We start from the raw sequence: 23,471 nt of genomic DNA, 5'->3' as shown, positions 1-23,471 counted from the left end.
TCTCTTTTGCTCCAACTTTCTAACGTTCTATATATATCTAAAACCGTCTAAAAATTTTCCTTTTATTAATCTCGTACTTCTATCGTCAATTTATTTTCTTGTCTTCTTCTTCAATTTTTAGTACTCCGAAAATTTGTTTGTCCTTCAGATTTTTTCAGTTATTCCATAACATTCACCCATAGTCTTATATACATTTTTTTCGTATCCTGTCTAAAATTGTCCATTTCGTTCATTAGACTCTAAATCTATTCCCTTGTCTTCTCCTTTAATCTTTTGTACCTTGGAATTCCTCCATTTCTAGAGTTTCTTCAATCGTGTCATGATATTCAGTTTACTAACACTTTCTACTTTACGAACACAATTTTGCCTTCACTAATGCATTTCAGTTTATTCTCTTCTTTTCTTCTTTAATTTTGATTCCCTTTATTTTCCCCTTTTTTCATTTTTTCAGATTCTCCGTAACATTGATTTATAATACCTTCGTTGTCTCGATCTTACCTTAATCCATTTCCCTGTTTTCCTTTTGGAGTTTCAATCTTCTGAAACCTACTTGTCTCCATTGTTCCATATTATTCAGCTAGCGAACGCGTACTTACATCTCTATCGAATCCTCTCCGCCTGGTTCCCGTTCGTTTAACTCGCTGTTCGCCCAAGCTCCCCTTCCGTCGCCGCGAATCGAAACTCTTCGGTCTCGGCGGGGTGGCCAGGCGATATTACCATGAATTTACATAGCCTCTCTCCGAACTCCGAACATATTGCGCCGCTTTGATTTATGCGAAACATTTGCTAAATATTCCCGCTTAATCTCGGCTCCGCGGAATGCCATCGCCGAGGAACCGCCGCGTCTCCTCGCCTGCGTCTCCTTCGACGAAAATCGCCACGAGGCGAGGGTCCGAAACGAAAAGGCTTCGAAGGGGATCCCGATTTCACCCTAGCACGCGCGCCCGTCTTTTTTTCTTCTCTCCGCGACTCGATGAACGGAATTAACACTCGTATATTGCCTCGATGTCGAAGGGAGTGGAACTATGAAGAGGGGCACTTGCCGATTTTCCCTCTTCTCCTCTTTGCTTTTTGTTCAGCATTGAATGGATCATAAAGCGAGGTAACTTGTTTGGTAATTTGTTTATTTTTTTCACTTTGAGAAGCGGTTATACTTTGGGGTGAGCGTACTTTTCTTGACAAAGTGATGGTATCGCAGTTATGGACGGACTACAGATTTCTATGCGCTTATGCACATAAATGTATATAATGTGTAAAGATATGCAAAATTTCCAAAGTGAAGTTCTCGTTATGATACTTATAGGATGAAATGTTTTACTTGCGTATGTTTCGGTTCTTCATTATCTTTCATCCCTAGACTACTCATGAGTATTGTTACTTTCAGATCCTAAGGGAATGTCAATGTGTTTTCTTTAATTACAAATATTTTATATTTTATAAAACGATGAAATATGTGTAACCATCGAAAAAGGAATATATTTCTTTTGTATTTTTCGTAAGATCAAAATTGCGAGTAATTTGAATGTTTTATTAATGCACGGTCAGATATTACCCATATTCTAGACAATATAAAAAAACACATTTTGAAAAATTAAAAGCTGAGCGTTGCGCGATTAAATTTAGAAGGTGGAGTACTATAAAAGTAGAGATTTCAAAAGTTAAATGTATCGCGGTTTTTTAGCCGGAATGTTACTGAAACGACAGCAGTAATCTCTTTTGTTCGGGAGCTCTTGTTTGCGCAACCTTTTTTTTCCTCTGATGTGTTGCACTCGGATAATTTCTAATGAAGAAGCTCCTATTATTTCGTGAAAAAAGCGTTGAGTAACGCGGGCACTTCATAAATGTCGGCGCTCGAGAGAATTCACCGTTCTTTCTAACTCGGACACGAGCCACCGTGAAATTCATGCCGCTCTGAAGATTTACGAGCGAGCAAATCATTTTCGAAGGCGCCAACGGCGTGAAAAGATTCTTTTAAACGAGACTCAAACATCCAACGAACAGTGATTTATCGTTGGTAATACGCTTGATGAAAACTATGGTTTCATCGTGCGAATAATAAAATTGCATTAAGTTATGCAGAAATGAATATAGTGAGAATATCGTTGTTTGAAGAAGATTAAACAAATTAATGAAAATAATTATAATAGAAATAAATATTCTTAAAGCTTCATAAAATGTAATATAGTACATTTCTTAATTATTCTAATCCTTACTATATCCTTACCATACTATATAATGATCCTACTTTGTATCTTATTTACATTGACCGTATTGTGTCTCACAAGAAAATCCGGTTGTAATTTCCTCTTATAAAGCGATTAGAAGGTATAACGAACGAAAATAGAGGAAGAAATCAAGATAGAAGTCGGAACGATAAAAGGGACTTAAAGTTGAACGTTGGATATACGAAGGAAATAAATACGAAAATAGAATCCAACATCTCGTGGAAAGTAAACTCTTCCCTGGCGAATATTGCAAGGAAGGATGATACGATGTATTTTGCGACGCTGCTCCCCAAACAGCTATAATTTGAAACGGTGAAATGTTATCCTTTAGCTGCGGGCTATTTGGCGGTTTCTACAGATTCCATTGGCCATACTAGTACGATGGCCAGTCGGCCTAGTTCGCATTTGGCTTCCTCCTACTTGCAGAAAGGGAAGTATTTGTCCTCTTATATGGGGGTTGATAACTAACTCCGAAGCCGGTCAAGTTTACGAAACACTATGCTCTTTGAAAAGATGTATATGGTGTCTTCGACATACAGTATATCCTGTTGAATCAACTATAGGATTCTTTGAAAGTACAATGTTATTTGTGAGTAGTTATTTTTGCAAGCTAGAACTATTAGCAATTAGGATTCAGGCATTAGAACTATTAGGTTAGAACTATCGTTTCGTTTATAGAATATATATAAAAACAGAACAAATTTATGTTACAATTTAATATTACGTAGGAATTTAATGAATTAATGTTAGCAAGATTGTATGTGCAGCACGGTTTGATGATTTAGACTAATATATTCATGTATTGATGTTAATTTTCGAATTTTTATGGCATGATTCTTAGAAGTCAATCGCTTCTAAATATCTTCAGAGTCTAGATTACAGACTATGTATTCGCTCTTTAAATATATCTCAATCTTAATTTCTCTATACTTTATTATTACTTCATTTAAACATAAAATTATTTCAACGATAATTTTCAATACTTTCTTGATTCCAACTAGGACAGTATCCCTAGTCTGATAAAGTATTATACCTAAACGTCCTAAATAAACATGTTTAGCGTCACAAACTTCTACCTAATGCTCAAACTTCTCGAAAACTCAAACCGAGTCTCACGAAGAAAAACGAAACAAAAAGACACTTAAGAACAACTCGAAGCTCACACTCTCCCGACACGAATTATTCGCATCGACAGCGTCGGTCGTTAAACGCCTCTCAACTTTTCGTGCCTTCTTCACCCTTCCAATTCTATATACGTCACCAGACCGCCTGGCGATCAACTTGTTCCTGTCATTTCCGTTTTCGTTCAATCCAACCGATCTTACGGCTCTCTTTCACACATACACACACACACACACACAGCCTGCTGCTCGTCTTTTTTCTGTTTTGTTTCGTTTCCCACTTCACATATTCATACGGCGCTCTTTGCTTACGATAAATGTGCACCATTTGCATGTAGGGTCCCTGCTCTGAAGCAAACCCCTTCTCTGACCCTCACGCGCTATCCTCTCATCCCGTCACTCTCTGTCTAGAAGCTCGATAGGTTGGGTGGGTGGCCCGGTCTCCCTGGGGCGCTCGCTTCGGCCACCCCACCGCGGCTCAACTCCAGCGCGATAAGCCGCCCCCGGGGATCCGCGATTGTCTCGATTTATATGCATGCACAGACGTAGGTGGTGGTCCGTGTGGCTCTGCTCTCTGACTGCGGCCACCGCTGTCGCTCGGACGAGAGGGGGTGAGAAGACAAGGGTGGCACCGAGGGTGCACAGTAGATGCGACCATCAATAGATCGATTCTCCAGGCAGACAGTAAATATCGCTGATGAGCTGGTCCGGTCCTCGACGATTGGGACTTAGGGCCGGCAGTTGAGGGGGACAGGGTGCTTACCCTGCGATTTGTCGAGTGGCAGGAATCCTCGCGCTACTCAGCACTATACCACTGCCAACCACCCCCCTATATTCACCACCTCCTCTATCCTACCCAAGTTTCAGTCTTTATCCGTCTGTTCAGCCATTCTTTATTCTCGCGATTTTTGTTTTTCCGCTCTCTCCATCGGAGATTTTTGCCAACTGAGTCGTATCTACGTAGGTACCTTGGGAGAGGCAGCAGCGTTGCCTCCAACGTTGCTGAGGATTAACGCACTGCCCGGGTTACTTTTTTTTCTCTTTCCTCCTCTTTTTTTGTCCTTTCTCCCTGCATAGCGGGAAATTATTGCGAACGAGGGACTTCCTGCGTGCGTGGAACGACGACCGGACGATTATCCGAATTAATTCGGAAATGTTCCCTTAATGACCGACCCGGCAATATTTTTATTCCGCTCGCGTTAGAGTTTCGTCCACGGCTGGGACTGTGTACTCGGTTAAGTACAATGGCGTGACTAATTGATTTTAGGCGTAATAACCCTGTCACGTGCTTGTTTAGGCTACGCACAAATAAGTAAATATTTTCTTTGTTATGGAATTTTTTGATAAAATGGTGCGTTATTTTATAGCGATAGAAATGAAGGGATTGCTGCAGTTATATAATTAATTCTAAAATGGAATGAAAAGATAATTTTGATACAGAATCAATCGGTTGATAATATATTAAGTTTTAATATTATCTTTTATAAAAATCGGAGGACGTGACTTATCATATTTTCTTTCATCTGTGGCCATCGTATCTTACCCTATTTTTGTTTTCAGGTCTCCCTGTGCGACGATTACAGTCTACCAGTCGATTTCGTGAATAAGAGACGCCCTGCGAGTGCTGCAGGTGCAACATCCACGGTTCAGTGGGCACTACCAAGTCCTACTATCGAAAACGTAAGTTTTTTATGAACTTTAAATTGCAATTAATACACTGTGGATTTTTATGTATTTACGTAAATCCACAGTCCAGTAATTAAATTTCATATATTTTTCATCATACAGTTCGCGAAATTTCATCGGGAAGTTTTGTTCCATGAGAGCAATGATAACATGGAAATATCAGTATTTTACTTGCTAAAGGGTTCAGATAATCGTACAACGATGCATCGGTACCTATCCGATCAGACTTTATTCAAATTCTGTTGGTTCAATAAACGTGCATTGTTCGGTAATCGTGTTACTGTATCATAACAGTTCGCTCATCGTCTGGTTTAATCATGGCTCGTTGTCAGCGGAAGAGAATATCAATTTTGATTTGCTTGCTCGGAATCACGGAGATACGCGAGGGCATTGTAACTTTATCGAATGAAAAAAGGTTCAAACGAAGAATTATTATCTTCAGTTTGTCATATACAATTGAACCTACATCAAAATTTGTCGAGCATCTCTCAAATCTGTAGACAGCATTTAATAAAAACAACACAACACTGTACTTTACAAATTATTAACTAACCGCGTATTATTTATGCTTGTTTTCGATCAAATTGGTGAGAAATTTTTAATACATTAAATCTGCCTTACAAAAGCACCAAAAGACATACATATCCAACATTAATAATTAATAAAGACAAATTTTTCGAAATGCCCAAAAAAAGATCCGTCCTGAAAAGCTCAATAATCTTTTAACGAAGAAATCATCTTCGAACACAAACATTAAAACTTCCAAATAACTTTCGGACACAAATCTTGTACCTCCAGGCAATCAATAGTATTGTATGTCAAGGTTCTGAACGAAAATGCGGCTTGTCAATAAATATGGACAGTATCGTATCGTAAATACGTCTTTATCCTTTTAGTTGAGAACCTTGAAATACTGACAATATATATCGACAGTTTGAGGGCATCCTAACATAAACCGAAATTAAACGTCTCATTTTCTACGCTTAACGAAAATCCTTCGCTTTTAATTGAATCGTGACGAATCCAACCACGATCTCCAGCATCGATTCGGGATACGTCCGACGAGTAACCGGCAGTATTGATATTTTCTCGTGGCAGCCGAAGAATCGGTTGAAGGGAGAAATATAATTACGATGGTGACAAAATACCCGCTGGGCACGATGGTGTTAGAGGGTGGACTGGCAGCCGTAGAAGGGGTGGAAGAAGACCGGTTTCGCTGGCTGACAGAGCGCGAACGAACGGAAGGACGAAAGGGAAACGCGAGAGTAGGGCGAAACGGGATGAAAAGGGTGGAGGAGGCACGTTGACTTCCGGCGGTGCTTATAATTGTTCCAGCACTCAGCTTTGGTGCTCAGGATCGCCCGAAGCGCAACGTCTAAACGCCTTTGCAGTCGAAATATACAGCTCACCTTGACTGTGCTTCCTGGTGTCCTCGAAAATGCGGTCGAAACGTCACATTTCGCCCATTCACCCACGTCTGTACGTGCTCCGGAATCTCGGTTTACTTTGTCCTGGCAAGCAAGTTTCTACACTGAATTGGACCTGGCGCGCGTAAAACTGTAAATGAAAGTCTTCGTACGGAATAGTTCGTGCTGGTTATGTGAAATGTATAGTAGAAATACGCGGTGTTCGAGATATGATTGAGTGTACGAGGTTATCCGGAGAATTCGTGGTTGGTTGGTATCATTGTTATATGATTTTATTGCAATTCTTTGGTCGGTTGTTAGTCGTATACTGATGTGGCACGTATGCTATATTTGGGTTATGATTGGGTTGTTCGAGGTTATTGGGCGAATTTTTGATTGGATAGTTCGACTATTCCATCATTTTATTCTTATTTTTTTGGTCTAGTTCTTGGTCGTATTATTATCATTCACACTATTATCATTATTATTATTGGCATTATTATCATTCGATTTATTGTGAAGTAAAAATAAGAACTTAGAAACCTCACCAAAACCGCAATACGAAAAATACGATACAAATTCCGATAAATCAAGCGGTGTTTTTCCACAATAAAAAAAGATCTACCGACCAGCGTCCCTGCAAAAGAAAAACAGGGAAAAGTGCGGAAACCACAGCGCAGTGGAAAGAGAAACAGATGAAAAGAAGAGAACCAAACCGACATCGCTATCGAACGCAATAAAGTCACATCATCAGTCACCTCATCCCGATCATCAACAAATTGCTAACTAGCTTCGCGAACGTTGCAACATAAAGACGTCGCGACGTGAGGTTATGGTCGTCGCGAGAGAAAAGTCGTAAATAGGAAGAAGAAAAAGAGGAGCAAGACAGAGTGGAAAGAAAGATCGAGAAGGTCGGTACACCTGACTGTGTTGAACAAAGTTTCGTTCGTCTCATTGTCACCGGTGTAGTACCGTCCCTTGACGAAAGTGCTCGTCGCAACAGTAGCGACAAAGTGGGGCGGGATCGTGAAGGGTGGAGGAAAGGGCGACAAAGAGAGGAACGGGTGCCACTTGATTCAAGAGGGTGAATCGTTACGACTCTCGCTCGTAAGCCCTACTTAATACTTTAGCGCTTTATTTTATGCGTGAGGTCGGGCACGGCTGTAGGTCGCATTTATCACTCTAACAAAGAGCCTCGCCGCGAGAAAGTTGGAGCGGGCGAAGCGCGTGCAGGAACGCCTACTTCGCGATGGAAATTTCGCGGTCGCGCGCTGCTGAAAGTGAAACGGGGATTTATGGTTTCCTAAACACCGTTGCTTCAAGGTTTCAGACAATGTTTAACCGGCGGGTGAAGGGTCGTCTGCTTTGGAAACGTTCTAAATGATCTTGAAGTCGACGTTCCTGACATGTATAGGGATTTTCTATGCTTTTATATTTATATATTTGTATATAAATATTTATCACGTAAAGATATTTTATACTTAGAAGAAGGTTTTATACTGTCACGGTTTTGTTTCTCTTGCATAATTCTATCTTTATTCGTTATACGATGAAACATACAATATATATTTATATAATATACCACGCAATACGAAACCACTGGCAAATTTTTTAATTGAGACTGGAATTAAACATATACATATGTGTTTTTAATATCTTTATAATATGTGCATATGTATTTGTATGCATTGTACAGAACATAACGAAAATGTTTCTTTACTTGATTGATAGTTATAAAATTTCATAGATTTATTATCTATTTTCTTGAAACTTATATTTGTGAAGCTGAGTTGATAAAAATGAAAAAATTAATAGAAATGGTTTTGTTATGCTTTTCTCATGCGCTATCCTGCTTTGTGTTATATTTGGAATATTCGTTGGCTTTTATAGTTTCATACGCTGTGACTGTTAAATACTTGCAATAATGTGTACTTTTATGTAATTTGAAATTTAATCTCACGATAATTTATCGTGGTTACTTTTTGTCGTGATTTATCTGTGTATAAAAACGGATTGGTTTTAGTTGTTTGAGGATATATCGATTTTGCTTCCCTGAAGTAGTATTAGATGTTATAGGTAGGACCTGTGTCGCCATACATTTTTTTTCCGAGGTAATAAACACTCTCGTTGTCCTCGCCTCTCGTTAGTGGTACTGTTATTTATGGCAGTCTAACCACCCTCGTAGCTTTGAGATTATAAGACCGCTTTAATTGACGTATACAATATTTATTATCTATCGAAGTATTTGTAAAATTGATGTTTTCGACATATTTAATTCTTATAAAATTCGTTTCGTATTTAATTCCTATAAAGTTCGATGCCTCTATTTGTTTAGAAATATCTATTGTACATTTATCATAAATTGAAAGTGAATTTTGAATCTCAAAGACATTTTATTTAAAGATACTTAATTTCATTTACGATATTACCTCGTCCGAAATATCTTTGGTTTTTAAATTTTAATATCGAACGAGACTCACGATATTGCTACATAGCTTTTTATTTTAAAGAACGTATCAGACGTGTCCCAAAATAGTCTGTCAACTTCGCAAAGTAAGTTCTTTCGACAGCGAAATTCGCGCATTATGCAAGATCACGGAATTTCTCAAGGTTATGAACGACACTTTATTTCTAATTCAGCTCGATGAAATACATTTCACCGACGTCCAAGAACCATCCTATCGATTCCTCAATTTTCTTTGAACACGACTCAGCAATAAATTATTGTATTACGTAAACTTCATTTATTTTCCTAAATCTGCATTCCTAAATCTGCATCATTCAAAGACCTATACATATAGCAGATTTTTTGTGGTTTCGTGCATTATAGTAATGCAGTACGAAATAGTATAACGTACCAAATGTCACGCACACAATAAAGTAGCCAGCTTATAGGCGAGCTAATAATCGTGGTCAATTATAATACGGTGGCCATATAATCGGATTAAAGTCCGATAAACCGACGGGATTATCGGCAGAGTGTTAATGTAGTTGCTCCTGCTAACTGCGGCCTAATGCCATCCCAAATAATGATGTTTAAAATTCATGTGCGGATCTAATGTCCATATGCTATGAGGTCGATGATGTATATTTGGTTGAGAACTATTTATATAAGCTAACAGGGTTTGTTATATCAAAAGTGCGGAGTTCGTTACAATATTTAATGGATAAACAAAATTTCAATTCTTTAGATTGTGGTGTCATAAAAAATATAAATTTACATAAACATCTAATTATGATCATTTACGAGACTATTTTATTTGTTACTTATAATTTGCTTATTTATGAGATTATTTTATTTGTCTTAAGCGGTATAAATATATTTGCTTTCAAAGTACTTAATAGCTTTAATGTACTAACGCTGAACGATGAAAATTTTCACTGATGTATAATGCGACGTTCGCTAAAGTTAGCTCATCAATCTTGATTCCTGTAATCGTTGCTTCATAATCACCCACTGGAAATTTCGATATTCATCCCAAGTCCGATAATCGAGCAACTTTTTTTTCGCCTTGATATACTCTCGGAAGTCATGCTAATTACTTAGATGTAACGCTAATTTTTGCAGTGGTTTCCTCGTTTCTTCGCTATTCAAGCGTTCTCTGGTGAAGTGCAAAATTGCAAAAAAGGAACTTCGTTAAATCTCGTCGATATTTCTTATCTCGTTTGAGTCTCATTATCGGATAATTGAATGAAATTCCTGTACATATGTATATCGTATTTTGTAAAACATACACATAAAGGATTTTATTTGTTGGTCGGTATGAATACGTCAAAATATAATAAATTTTGTAGGGTTTATGATGTATTGTCTTAATTTTAGTAAAATATTACTAAAGCAGGAAAAATGTCAAGAAACTTTCCGATGTACTTGTACAAAGTACAAACCCATCTTCATCATTTTGTACGTCAATTTTGTTTCCGAACTTGCGTCATATGGACCCTGTCATGTAGTAAATGCATTAGATATCGATTTTATCCTGATTCTTATTCAACCACAAAACAGCATACATCGCTACACATTTCAGTCCAACCCTCGTCTCATCGATCATATTACTCAAACATATTTCGAACTGTCCCACATCGTCGCTCAAAATCTGTCCCTTTTCTCCTATATCCTAACACATCAGCCAATACGATCGACCCTTGATACTGATGCATTCCGCATACCGATGATATGGAAGAAGAGTGACATAACGAAGAAAAATTTTTAAGCGCTCAGCTATTTAAAAATAAAATTAAACAAACTCTTTTCTTTGGCTATTTAACTAACCATTTCTGGATTCTCTGATAAAATACTGTTCACATATAATATTATGTACTATTTAAAAAAAGCTTATTTTGAATTATGACATTATTCCTATTAGGTGGCATAATTTTGTTTGATAATTATATCATTTTTGTCTTAATCGTAAACATTCAACATTGATGACGTTTTTAATAAAATTTAACTCGCAGTATGTCCATCTTTCTCACATACCCTACATCATTAAGACTATAAATTTATCAAATTATTAGCAATCGCTAAAAATTCTTAACGATATTATCTACACTGCTCGTGTGCAACAGACCCCAAGCTTGATAGCGATTCATTCGGAGAGATGATCGAATTTGCAACAGTCGATCGGCTCGCTTCCTGCATCGGCATCCCGTTTCTTTCGCCCGCGGAAATCGCCCTCGTAATTTCCGTATAAACATCCACGAATTTATCTGTTTCAATGTGAACCAGCATCGAACAGACTGGAGGTGGGAGGTTGGCGTCAGGCACGAGGGGCAATCGGCTTCGAAACAGACCCCGGGGGCACGACGTTCAAGTTTGGCAGGAGAATTCCAATTTTGGCCTCTTTCAATTTAAGGCTACTTGTCTTGTCCGTCTTCTTCTCATTCGCCTTGTACCGTAACAGGCGCTAGCCTCCGTCTGCCGTCATTTCAATTCGTCTCTCTTCGTTTCTTTGCTTCTTCCACCAGTCGACTTCTTGATTCGTGATACAACCTCCTTTCTCGGTGGGAGAACAGGGAAGGGAGAAGTTTCCATCACCATTGATCAGACGCCTCTTTCGAGGAGTCCAGCTTTCTTCCTTCTCCTCCTCCTCCCCCCTCCTTCTCCTTCTCCTTCTTCGTTCCCTCCTGCTTCTCCCTGTTGCGTTTGGTCTGCGAGCTCCAGGACCCGAGGCCATCGTTATTGCTTTTATTATCGTTATTATCATTAAAATCGAAAGTTAGCGGGACGCGAGTCCTTCGAGATGAATGTAAAGGTTTTCTTTGGATTTGGCGGAGGGTAAATGGAAAAACCCCCTATTGTACAACTGTCTCGTTGGTTTAATAACGTGCACGTTGTTTGAAATCGGCGAAATCAGACGGATAAGGTCAAGGTGAATGAAAGTGGAGTTGTATAGATATCGTTTGGCTTCGAGAGTTTGTGAAAATAGGGGGATTTGGTATGGTTTTGGGAAGTGAAAGTTCGCTGTTGTTTGTCTGACGTTGTCAGATGTTGATAACTGTCTGTCTTGATTTATCCCTTGATTTAGTTATATACTTATGATATATTTTTGAAACTTAATACGACTCTTTATTACAACAAGGAACATTGTTTGGATTCAATTACTGATTTGAGATCGTACATGTCTTAAATTGAAATTATTCAAGCAACGTGAATTAATTTTTGAAATTGGTCGAATAATCAGGGACGGTAGTACATATATTTTATCGTGTAGCGAAGTAATTAAATTGTGTTAGTGCAAATTGTGTTTACATATGATACTATATTTGTTTAGTTAATAATTCACATTGCTAATTCTTTTTATACATGGGCATCCCTCTGTTCTGGTGTTCATATACTTTCGCCATTTCTTCCACTTTGTAATCTTACTTCGTTCACTTTAATGTAGCAGAAACTTTCTCAACTTTATGAATCGGAATGTTAGCTCAACAATTCCACTAAAAAAAAATACTCACGACGCGCGAACTTGAGAAACGCAAGAAAAAATAAAATACACGTATTAAGACACTCTTCCATTACCCAAAATAAGAGGACAGTCAGAAAAGTATCGCATATCTTCCACAGGGAATCTTTTCGTAAACAACTGAAGAAGCTGTGATTCGAGGAAGGAAACTTATCGAGGAAATGAGATTCTCGCTACAGCGAAACAAAGAACGTCAAGTTGAGCGATACAAATTATTAGGTCGGTAACAATACCAATTTGGCAGCGAGCTAGCCGGTTGGCTGGCTAACAACGTCCAGCGTCGACCCTTTGGGAGATACCATAAGCAAGGGGTTATTGCTGGAGTTTCTTCGACTAAGCACGCGACACGTTAGTTCAGCGCAATTCCCAGCCCTGAACGCAGCCAATTGCGGTAATGCGTTGGCCAACCAGGGAGGATAAATATTTTTAGCCGTCTCCTCCTCTTAAATGATCATTATTTCGAGAGGAAACAACTGGTGCCGCGTTTTGTTTCGTATTTCTGTCGTTCCTCCGGAGATATCGTGCAACCAGTCGTCTGAAATTGCGTCTAATCTCCTTGCTTAATAAAGGATACTTAACATTCTGGTGAATTAATAGAACGCCTTGAACGTTCCCGGAATACGGTAGAGAATCGTTGAACAGGTTTCATAAAGAGGAGTCACGGTGCTGTTATAATTGCACCGCTTAAATAATTTCTTTGCCTCTACAAAATTGCTTAAAATTAGTTTCTTGAATGTATTTAATAAACGACTGATTTTGCAACTATAAATTAGAAGGGAAGTTATCGTTTCTTGGTGGAAAAGAAATGATGTGAAAGTGATGGCGTAGAAGTGGTAGAAGTGTATGAAAGTGTGAATTAATCTTTAATATTATAAAAAAAAGATGTAATTATTTTTAAGGAAGTAGTTTTTGGCAAGAAAAATATCAATTGAAATTTTTATTAAGAGTCTAGAGTATTGAATATATTATTACTTTTCTTTTTCCTCGCTTCTTCTATTACTTTATCATTTTCTTTTTAAGTGTACATCTGTGCCAATAATTTTTTGACTCACAGTACATCACATTTCCAAACTTTCTCAACGCGTTACAGTGCGTGTGAGTTATGCACTCGACGAATTTTTTGCTCATTGACCGAAAGTACTCCATTTATCGAGTAAAAGTTTCCACGTTTCCGGTGAATTTTAGAGCGTGACAATTAACATGAGCGATTCAGAGAGAAACTTTTTCTTCCGCGTTTAACCACTCTAGTTTCCTCTCTATTTAATTCCAATGCTCGTTTAAATTTTCTTTTTTTTCAGGAATCTTAAATTTATCTAAAAGTATTTCTCCCGAAAATTTCTACGTGTTACAGAAAATCTAGCGATCTGAAGAAATTGTATAATTTGTTCTTCTGTGTTTAGCTGCCAATCTTTCTCTCTGTTTAATTTCAAGGCTAATTTACTTTCAGAATTTCAAAACTATTCTAAAATCGAGACTTTCAGTCGATAATTTATGTATATGTGTAGGTGGTTAGAGATTGTAACGGAAGGAAACGATTTTCTGCTTTGTTTTCAGGCGGAAGTCGAAGTTGTGGAACAATACAGCGACCCCAGGGATAGCAAGAACAAGGCATACGTCGAGCCAGGAGCTGAGACGTCCCTGCCAACGATCTACAGCAAAGTAAATCGCAACTATTGTCGACCTTATACGGGTAAGTGGTGCATAACTTTCGTGTTATACTTGTGGTTGCGATGTGACAGAAGTTTATCACCTTGCCAATGCGTATCTCGCCGCAAAAGGCTACTAAAAGACCTAGCTTAGGATTCTTTATTACTCGTTTCAATTCTATTAAGGCTAGGAATGAGAAATAAAAGGAGCAATAATTTTTCATGAACAGTAGATTGAAATTATTAGATCGTTTCGGATGTTTTGTGGTTCTTTCGTTATCAACTTTTCATGCATTTTTGTTTTCTGTACTTTTAGATGTCTATTTTCCTAATTATTTAGTTTGCAATAGGTGTAAATATCAAGAAGATGAAAATAGTAAAAAAAGAATGGTAACTGAAAGTCCATTTCTAGAAATGTGAATTGAAGAAGTTTATGAAAATATTAATATTAAACTATCATATTCGGTTTTTCTGCAAACTTCAAATTTAAGGACACGTGAAAGATAATTTTCGAGGTTTCTGGACATTTTTACTAAATGATCAAATTCCAAGTTACTGAGATTTTATAAATATAACAAAAGTAAAATAATAGGAAAATCTCTAAAGAGAAAAGATAATGAAAGAACTGCGGAAAACACGTTGTTTATAAAACGACCTAAAATAAGTTAGAGTAGACTATGTTGGTTTAAAACTGATTTCGTAACATTTTTCAACGGTAGTTAGTTAAGATACATGCACAATATATAATGTAGAAGAATGTATAATAAGTTTGAAGGACTAATACTGAAAGTTCTTAAGAGGATTTACGTGGCTCAGATAACATCACGTATGCTTGTCTTACATATTCTAAAATACAAGAGCCCAAGGCGGACACTTGTACCCGAGGTTTTGGAGATGTAAAAGTAGGTTGGATCGAGTGATTAGATGTAAAGTCTTGATAAGCGTATGGCTTTATAAGTTTCAAACGATAAGTTGCTGAATCCTGGGAGTTTTAGTTTTCGAAGCAAGAAAGCAAAAGGTGTATAAAGTACTCTGACTATGAAAAATTTAGTTGATTACATTGGTTACGTGACAAACTTAACTTCGCTAGAAGAAAAATAAAAAGGCAGACTTCTCGAGAAGAATTTTTTTCAATAATTTAAATCATAAGACTTATTAACTAAGGAAGCTGAATTAATTTGTCTTTTCAAGAGTAAACGAATCAACTCTTTATTTAGGGATTCTCTATTTTGTTACGTGTCGCTTCACTACAAGATGTAAAATTAACCCAACTGAAACTGATTTGTATGTTGTATTTTAATTATGTAATTTGTAGAAGTTGCAAGCTAAAGCAGAATCCAGTTAACAAACTAAAAGGCAAAACCACGGAAGATTCTCCACATTTTCTCCAACTTCGTTATAAATTTTACCAATTAATTATCTGCTCTGTTTCTAAATGAAGCTCTTTAAATTTTCAATCATTGCATACACACTTCTCAAAAAAGCATCAAACTGGGAACCTTTAAATACCACTCCACTCTCCATATTTGCAAAACCAATATTTGCGTCGATATTACCAGATTCAGTACGGAGACTGGGGTGATACACGAACAGGCAGACCAATGATAAACCGCGATAAATGCGTGGAAATCCTAAAATGTGGGAAAAAGCAACGACGCATAAATCCTTGACACGATCTAATTAGTCGTTGGATTAAACGCGTTGATCAGTTAACAAATGAGACATAACAGCGTTAAAATAAATAAACTTTAAATGTTGCTCGTAAATCAGAAATTTAGCCTGGCGTCTGGATGATAACCAGCGCGTGTTTTCGCTTGTCCGCTTATCGATTGGTTCTATATACTCCAGCCAACTTTCTGCCAAGCTTCTCGTCGCGTTTTTTCCTTCCAAATGTAGGATGTTTTCTCGCCAAACGCGTGATCGCGTAATAATGCAGATGCTAGGACATATTGCGACACAAAGATTATTGCGCGATGATTTGGGACCAAAAGAGTTTGATTTATGACGAAGAATTCGATGGTTTCGTTCTATGTTGCAGTAAACGTGTAAAATCATTTATGATCTATAAACGCAAAAAATCGTTATCTGTTAAATAATATTTGTTAATTTAAAATTAGTTGAATACAGTATGATTGGGATTTGTATTGATTATGTTGTAAAGTAATATTTAATAGATTTGAATTGAAAGTTAACTGCGTATAGTATTTCAATAGTAGTTCATAGTAGTTTAATTAGTGAATTAAGTTAGTAACTAACTTAACACGAGAAAATATGAAGCGTTTTCGTTGATTGTTTTATTATAAGAAACATTATACAGAACAGGCTGTGGATGAAATGGAACCATAGAATATCGGATTTAAATACATACTTTTATTAAACTCTAAACTTCGATTCAACGCAGTAAAACTTGCTTCTAACGTTAATACAGTTTTAAAATTTTTAGTAGTATAAAAGGTACGTAGGAGAACGTTCAAAAAGTAGCACGATAATTCAAACGTCAATCTGGCTTCGAGGTAAAATCCGGATTTGGACGAAATCTATTTCAGATATCCATTTGGATGCAATCGTATAAATCACGTCCATGGTTCCAATTCTTGACGCAGAAGGATAATCTTAAAAACTCCATCCATTTGTAAAAATATTCTCGTTATTTATAGAAAAGGTGTAATACTATTTTACCAAAGATTTTTTATTGTATTAAAAATTAAATACAGGTGAGTAATTCGTAATTGTCTGTTCAGATTAAGATTTCAATGATAATTTACAAACGATGGAGGATATAAAGTTGAATAAGAGATGAGATTGTTTCAGATAAAGTAGAAGTTGTTTTGACTCTTGAAGAAAGGATTAAGAGAATTGGTTTGCTACGTACCTCACATAAAAGCATGAACTTTATAATCTTGATTATCGAGTTTTCTGTGTAATCCATGGAATTCTTTACGCTCATGCACCTTTCCTTTTTTTTCATCTTTTCGATTTAGAGATTTCCTATATTACAACCAAACATAAAATAAACTGGAACAGAAATAATTAACTACCTTATTCGTTCGTATGTCCAACATTAAAATTCATAAATTTATTGAATTTTACCTAATATAACTCAATTGAAAAATGCGTCAAGATTGTTAAGTTCAAAGCCTTTTTAAAATTCCAATTTCATATAAATTCATAAATGAATAAAAACACATTCGTTATCGACTATCACATAAAATTTCCATATAAAACACGGAATGTACGAATGAGATTTCATACACAATTGTAACACGTTCAAATAAACAAATATCCGATGACAAAGAAATCGGAAGAATTAATATTCCGATAATTAATGTTTTATCGCATAGCCATGGGCATTTAAATATACAGAATCGATGATTTATTAACGGATCCCTTCTCCTGTAGATATTTAAAATCGTTACCACTATGTGCGATACTTTTTCAATTCCGATTTCCATCGATGAGGTTAAAATTGAGTCGGCGCGACGCTGAAGTATCCGATCGAGAGGCTGTAAGTTTCGGATTATAGAGTTAACAGAAATTCCCGCACCAAGCCGCAAATTAATGCGGCGAACCCCTGGCGATACGGCCGATACTCCGATGTACGAATTATCGAGGCAACAACTCAGTTAACGCAGAGTAAGAGAGGCGGAAGAGCCCCTCGATAATTGAACGGTGCACACAGGTTGGACGGGAAAGCCCGCGGATTAATCGAACGTTTTCGAAATGCGAGGGGACGCGTTTCTTGTCGAACATATCGCCGCGAGAAAGATTTCCACCAATGCCAAGCACAAGTGAAACGTCATTTGACAGATATGATTTTTGCTATTTATGTCGAATAATAATATTAACATTATATTTGGAAATGATTACGCTGTATTTAGTATTTTAATTATACAAGTTGGTTATTCTAATATTCTGGACAATTTTTAGTTACGTGTGGCATTGTAGTACATTTCTGTATTTCAGTTAAGGAAATAGTAAGTTATTTGTCTAAGAATCAAAGGAGAAGTAGGCAGTGGAGAAATATGTAACACTCGTTGACAAGTTATCACATTTTTTGAAAAAGAAACTAAATTTGATTACATAATCTGAACTTTCTTTATGACATTTTTAATTTATTTAATTCATTTCGTCCCAAATTTTATTCTTTTCATCAGTCATTACAACAATATGATAAATATAATATGATTCTCCACTACTTCTCTCTACATCTCATGTGTGTTATTATAAATGTTTTTTAACGATTTACTGACCGATCCTGAATCTACCATATCATCATTCCATCGTTACAAACTCAGATTTTGATATAGGGAAACAATTCCTTCGCCACAACGATGTATCAATACGTTCGTTTAATTCGTTCCCATCAACGTCAATTACCCTCGATTTGTAATGATCTCACAAGGGGACCGCCTCATAAACTTTAGCCAGTCGTTAACCCGTTTCAGGGTAACAAGGGTCCAAAGCATCGTGGCACTGGAATGTCCGAAGTTCCGGTTTGTAATTAACCCCCGTAGTTATCTCGCATGGAGAACGTAACCGAACCGAACATACAGAGAGACAGGGCAAATCCAACATTTCCCTATGTTACATCCCATTTTAACGCTCGCCTATGCAGATTGTCGCGTTAACACAGATCCTGGGTAAACACGCCGGCTCAGATTTGCATTCTTACCATATTCATGGGGTTTTAATTTGCACGAACGTGGCGGGGATCAAGTTCGGCGAAAAGACCTGAGTAAACTTACCAGGGGTAAACGTTTGCCATCCTGGCAGTAGCACGTCGGCCAGTAGGCAACGAACACGCCTCTTTGATACGACTTCTTGCCCAGATACGACGGGCATTCTAATCGCAGAGAACGATGTTTGCTCTCGAGGTCAGACCGTTTCCGTTTGCGGCGTTATACATAATGGATGATCGGTGGAAACTAATCGCTCGGTGAATCGGCCAGGGAGGGTGTATTTGGCGACGAAACGGATCGTGTTCTCGTCGTTTTTGGATAAGTAAAACGTTACCAAAAGGTTGAGTCAATAATGGTTTAAACCGAGGTTAGAATTCGTAAGCTGTCGATTAATGGTTAAGTCGCCATGATTGTAGGAATCGAAAGAACCTTTAGAAATTTTTATTTAAATGCTTTTATATTCTCCCGACGTAAGTTAAAGTTAAATGTCGTTGTGGGGATTGAAATAATTTTTGGAAACTTTCGTTTACAAATTCTTGTACTCTATTGTTTTTTGAATCGATAAAATGTTACAAAGGGTTGAATAAGCGATGGTTTAGATGGAATACGATATAAAAGATTAAAATAGATACTTTCATTCAACTAAAGGATCTTCCCTGGACAACCCTCCACCAATCAAGATCCTCCTTCATCCACAAATCAGCTCAACCCAGTCACAAAAAACCATGTTTATCTTCACACAATTGGCCATATGGCAGAATTGTTATGAAATTAAGATTTTCGGTATGCATAATAATAACAGGAATTCTTCTACGTCCATGCGATTCGAATCTCTAGTTACAGCGTCGTTAGGGAGGGAATAAGGATAGCGAAGGGTAAAATTCGACGAAATTACGTCTGTTGAGCCAACCCCATGGAACGTTCGCAGAGCTGGATCAATTTACAGAAAAAGGGATACAGAGCAACGTCTGGTCGCTGATTTCTCTGCCTACTTCCGGCAGGACCATCCGGTCCGACATTAGAACGCGTCCGTTTCGGTTCGTTCGAACTTTTCGTTGTGCTGCTGACGTTACTTGCCAACGACACCGACCTCGTCCCATAATATGTCGTGTGATATTTAATTAAACTCTCCCTGCAGTCCTTGCTCATCCGGTCTGCCCTCGTTCCACTGGTAGCAGTCTGTAAAGTTTCAAGGGGTTCTCCTCTCCGTGAGTACAAGCTTGCCCCCCTCTGTCCTTTTACCCTTTTCACAAACTTATTAACCGTTTCGACAAGGCCCCTTGACATGCGGATTTTTCTTGCCTTCTTCTCGAGTGGCCCAGGCGTCCCAAGTAATTAAAAATCAGCCGATTAAACCTAATGAAGTAGAAAGGAATCGGAGGTGCGTGGATTGCGTAGGGAGGATCGCGGAGATTTCTTGTTAAGCCTGGGGCGACAGCCCGGACCTGTTTTATTAGTATTTCCCTTCGTACTTCTTAGGAAGAATTATTCCTCTTGTAAGTAGAATATGGGCTGGCTTGAATAAACTTTTTAGTTCTTTTTTTTCGTCCAGGTTTTATGGAGCTGTAAGTAGACTTTGAGGGTTAATTGGTTGAGTAGGTAAGATTGATCCCTCGAAGAAATTCTTTATTCTGGATTTTATATTATACAATGTATAGTTTTATATTAACAATTACATTTATATGTAGGAAGTTTGAAGCTTCGATAATAACATGAAACATTGATCTAACATGTTACAGCTGACGTGCGAAATTCAAGTCTAAGCGACTTTTTGGTGGATTTCGATCTTTCGAAAGTACTCGAAATCATCGCAGTAGGATGAATTCAAGCGAGACTTGAAGGACCACTTTTCAAAACTTTCTCGCGCTCCATGCGCTCCAGAAAAGGACCCTTCAATTTTCGATGAAACGCGTAGAAAGTTACACGAACCGTTTTCTATTGTCACATACGCATTATTAAGAAGATATTACGTAACATTTGCTCCTTCAGTTCAGTATCCAATATTTTTGGATTGAATCATTGAAAACGAAAAATTCTAAATATTTATACGTATACTCGCATAGACCAGAGTACTTCATAGAATGGACAACGTCCACTCACGTTTCTTATGTATGCATTTTCCAAATTTTCGCCAATTTTTTTTATGTACCATGCCATACATTTCATCATCAATTTTTGAAATTTCTTAAGCACGATAGAGAACACATTAAATTAACAATATTCTCATCGGTGTCGTCTAAAACGAAACAAAACCACGAAAGTAATCGTGTAAAACGAACAGCTGGAAATTTTAGCGATGTTAATCAGCGCTTTCGTTCCCTATCCAGATGAAAGTACCGGCTACGTCATTACTCGACCGATGAAAGAACTTTCTCCTATACTGATTGTCTCTTGGATCGACCCTCGGTTGGAGCTACCCTCGTTTCAATTACCGGTACCAGGTGACTTGTAGCTCGTTCCGCGTCCCCGAGCAGTTAACGCTACTACGGGTTCATCGTATGCAAATGACAAGCCGTCCGTCGGTCCGTCCGTCCGTTTGTCCGTTCATCCGTTGCTAGTGCGACAGGGGGCTGCTTGATTCACATCAAACGCTAGCTAAATGCTGTCTATTGTCTCAGCTGTCTATACGCGCGCATATTAAATAATCGAGACAGAAAAGTAATTATCGTACCGGGGGTAAGGTTCAGTTTCAAGCGTACGAGGGCGATGGAGAATGTTTCCACCGTGGAAGTAACGAGTTAGAAGGGTTGTAGAATTTTCTGTTTAGCTTGTAAATAACGTAACATTGTTTTGGAAAAAATGTATGGAAAGAGCCGAGATAAACAACGTAGAGATATTCTGGGAAAAGCTGCGCTTGTTCATTTGTTGGAGAATTTTCTGTCGTTACGTAATAGTATCTTTTTGAAATAATTTGTATTTTTTAGCAGAGTTCCAACAAAATTTCAAAGATTTTCATAGTAATTATTCCGGGTATTGTTAGAAGTAAATATAGAGCTTTTTGGAGGTAGTTTTTACACTAGAAATTACTTGCTTAATTTAAGTTTTATGAAATATAATTTAATGAAAATAGAAATGAAAGTATAATAACGTTTAAAAATAGTCTGGGAAATTGTCTGTTTCAGTCATAAATTCATTCGAGACTATTCAAAACCTCAACACTACGTATTTCAATTAGCTGTCGTTTTACTGCTATGTATGAAAAGCAACAAGTTTCACTATCAAACCTCGAAATCAATACAGAATATAATACAGTGGTGATCACTAAAATACAGATGTTTATGCAAATCAGTTTTCATGAATACGAATAAATAAATGAAATCTACATGTAAATTTATTTCGTCCCACAGAGATATTCCATTATTTCGCATATTACGTACATCCTGCGTATTTATCCACATTCACGCTTCCTTCGCCACATTTCATACGCACGCTACATGTCTCATCCTCTCGTTATTATTTCCTATTATTCCTCAGATAACTATATCTCAACGAGACATTAAACCCGATAGAACGAAGCGTTGCATCGTGGTGGAACGTTTCATGGGGTGCAAACAGCTCGGTCGCGAGTTATGTTTACGACGGCGCGATTTGCCGTGCGACAGTTTTAGTATTCGAAGCTGAGAAGGAAAGTGCGATGGAAGGGTGGAAAGTTTGTTGGATTGCCGCGAAGATGAATAGTTAACAGGAGAGCGTTCCACCCTTTACTCCGCTTTCCATTTTCTCCGTATCCCGAATTTCCGTCTTTCCTCGTGCCCCTCTCACCTCACGTCTAGCACCGCTTTCCTTTCTGCTCCACATTCGAGAGCGGTGCTTTCGTCTTTCAGTGCCTCGGCTTTCTCCCGTTTTCTCGCCGGTAAACTAGATCATTTACAAACTGTCAACGGCATGGTTCCTCGACTCGTCGTCGCCGGACACACGAGTACGCGGCGGATCTTAATCCGTCGGCAATTTCGCCAGTTAAATTCGCGTGTCTCAGAGTCAGTGACAGGAAGTTATCGTTGATCGTCGTGTCGTTTTGAATATTCGAGTGGTCGTGGATTTTCGTGAAGAAGGTAAAAAACACAGATTTGTGTTGGCATCAGTTGGATGTTTAAAGTTAGTGATAGGGAGAAATCTTTCTTTTGGTATTTTAGAATATATTTAGGTTATTGTATTTAACAGTAGAATTATGGTCTTTGATATATGTATACCTAGATATATTGCACAATTAGGATAATGACGAAAAAATATAGAATTATATTTTAATAATTATTAATTTTAAGTGTAAAAATGAATCATCTGGAAATAGTGAGCCGCGTGTTCATAAATTCGAAATAATTCTCGAAGAACGTTTTATAAAAATTATGATATAAGCATTATTAATCACATGTATGATGGAAAAATATGAGAGAACAGTAGGAAATCTGGATAATAAAACCAGGAAGGTAGTCGGTTTGTTAATGTATTTTGTACATTCGTATAAATGAAATGAAACTAATGTAAATTATATTTTATGACTCGTATGCTTCCTTAAAACATCTCTCATAGTATATCCATGTATTAATTACATTTATTACAAATTTTATAAAATCTCCATTTCTTGCTAAGTTATACTTTGAACAGCATATACAGCGCAACTTACATACTCAGTATTCGATATTTCAAAAAAGAAATCTGATTTTCATAAATTTATCTACCATACGGAGGTAGCGTAAGTAATTGTAGATTCAAAGGAAAGATTTAAAAAAGTAGTGTTTGTAATTATC

General features: G+C 37.4%; 1 protein-coding gene across 1 annotated transcript in view; it reads left to right on the top strand.

Moving 5' to 3' along the window:
* LOC100645988 (putative mediator of RNA polymerase II transcription subunit 26) overlaps window positions 1–23,471 on the top strand; it is a 244,290-nt gene that overhangs the window by 177,666 nt on the left and 43,153 nt on the right. The window contains exons 3-4 of the mRNA XM_003396044.4: window positions 4,907–5,026; window positions 13,956–14,091. Of these exons, the coding sequence (XP_003396092.2) occupies window positions 4,907–5,026; window positions 13,956–14,091 (256 nt within the window). The remainder of the gene's footprint in view (window positions 1–4,906; window positions 5,027–13,955; window positions 14,092–23,471) is intronic.

The sequence above is a fragment of the Bombus terrestris genome, chromosome 6 (assembly GCF_910591885.1).
Source record: "Bombus terrestris chromosome 6, iyBomTerr1.2, whole genome shotgun sequence".
Lineage (NCBI taxonomy): Eukaryota > Metazoa > Arthropoda > Insecta > Hymenoptera > Apidae > Bombus > Bombus terrestris.
Note: the sequence above shows the minus strand (reverse complement) of the source record. Positions and strands in the feature narration are given on the sequence as shown.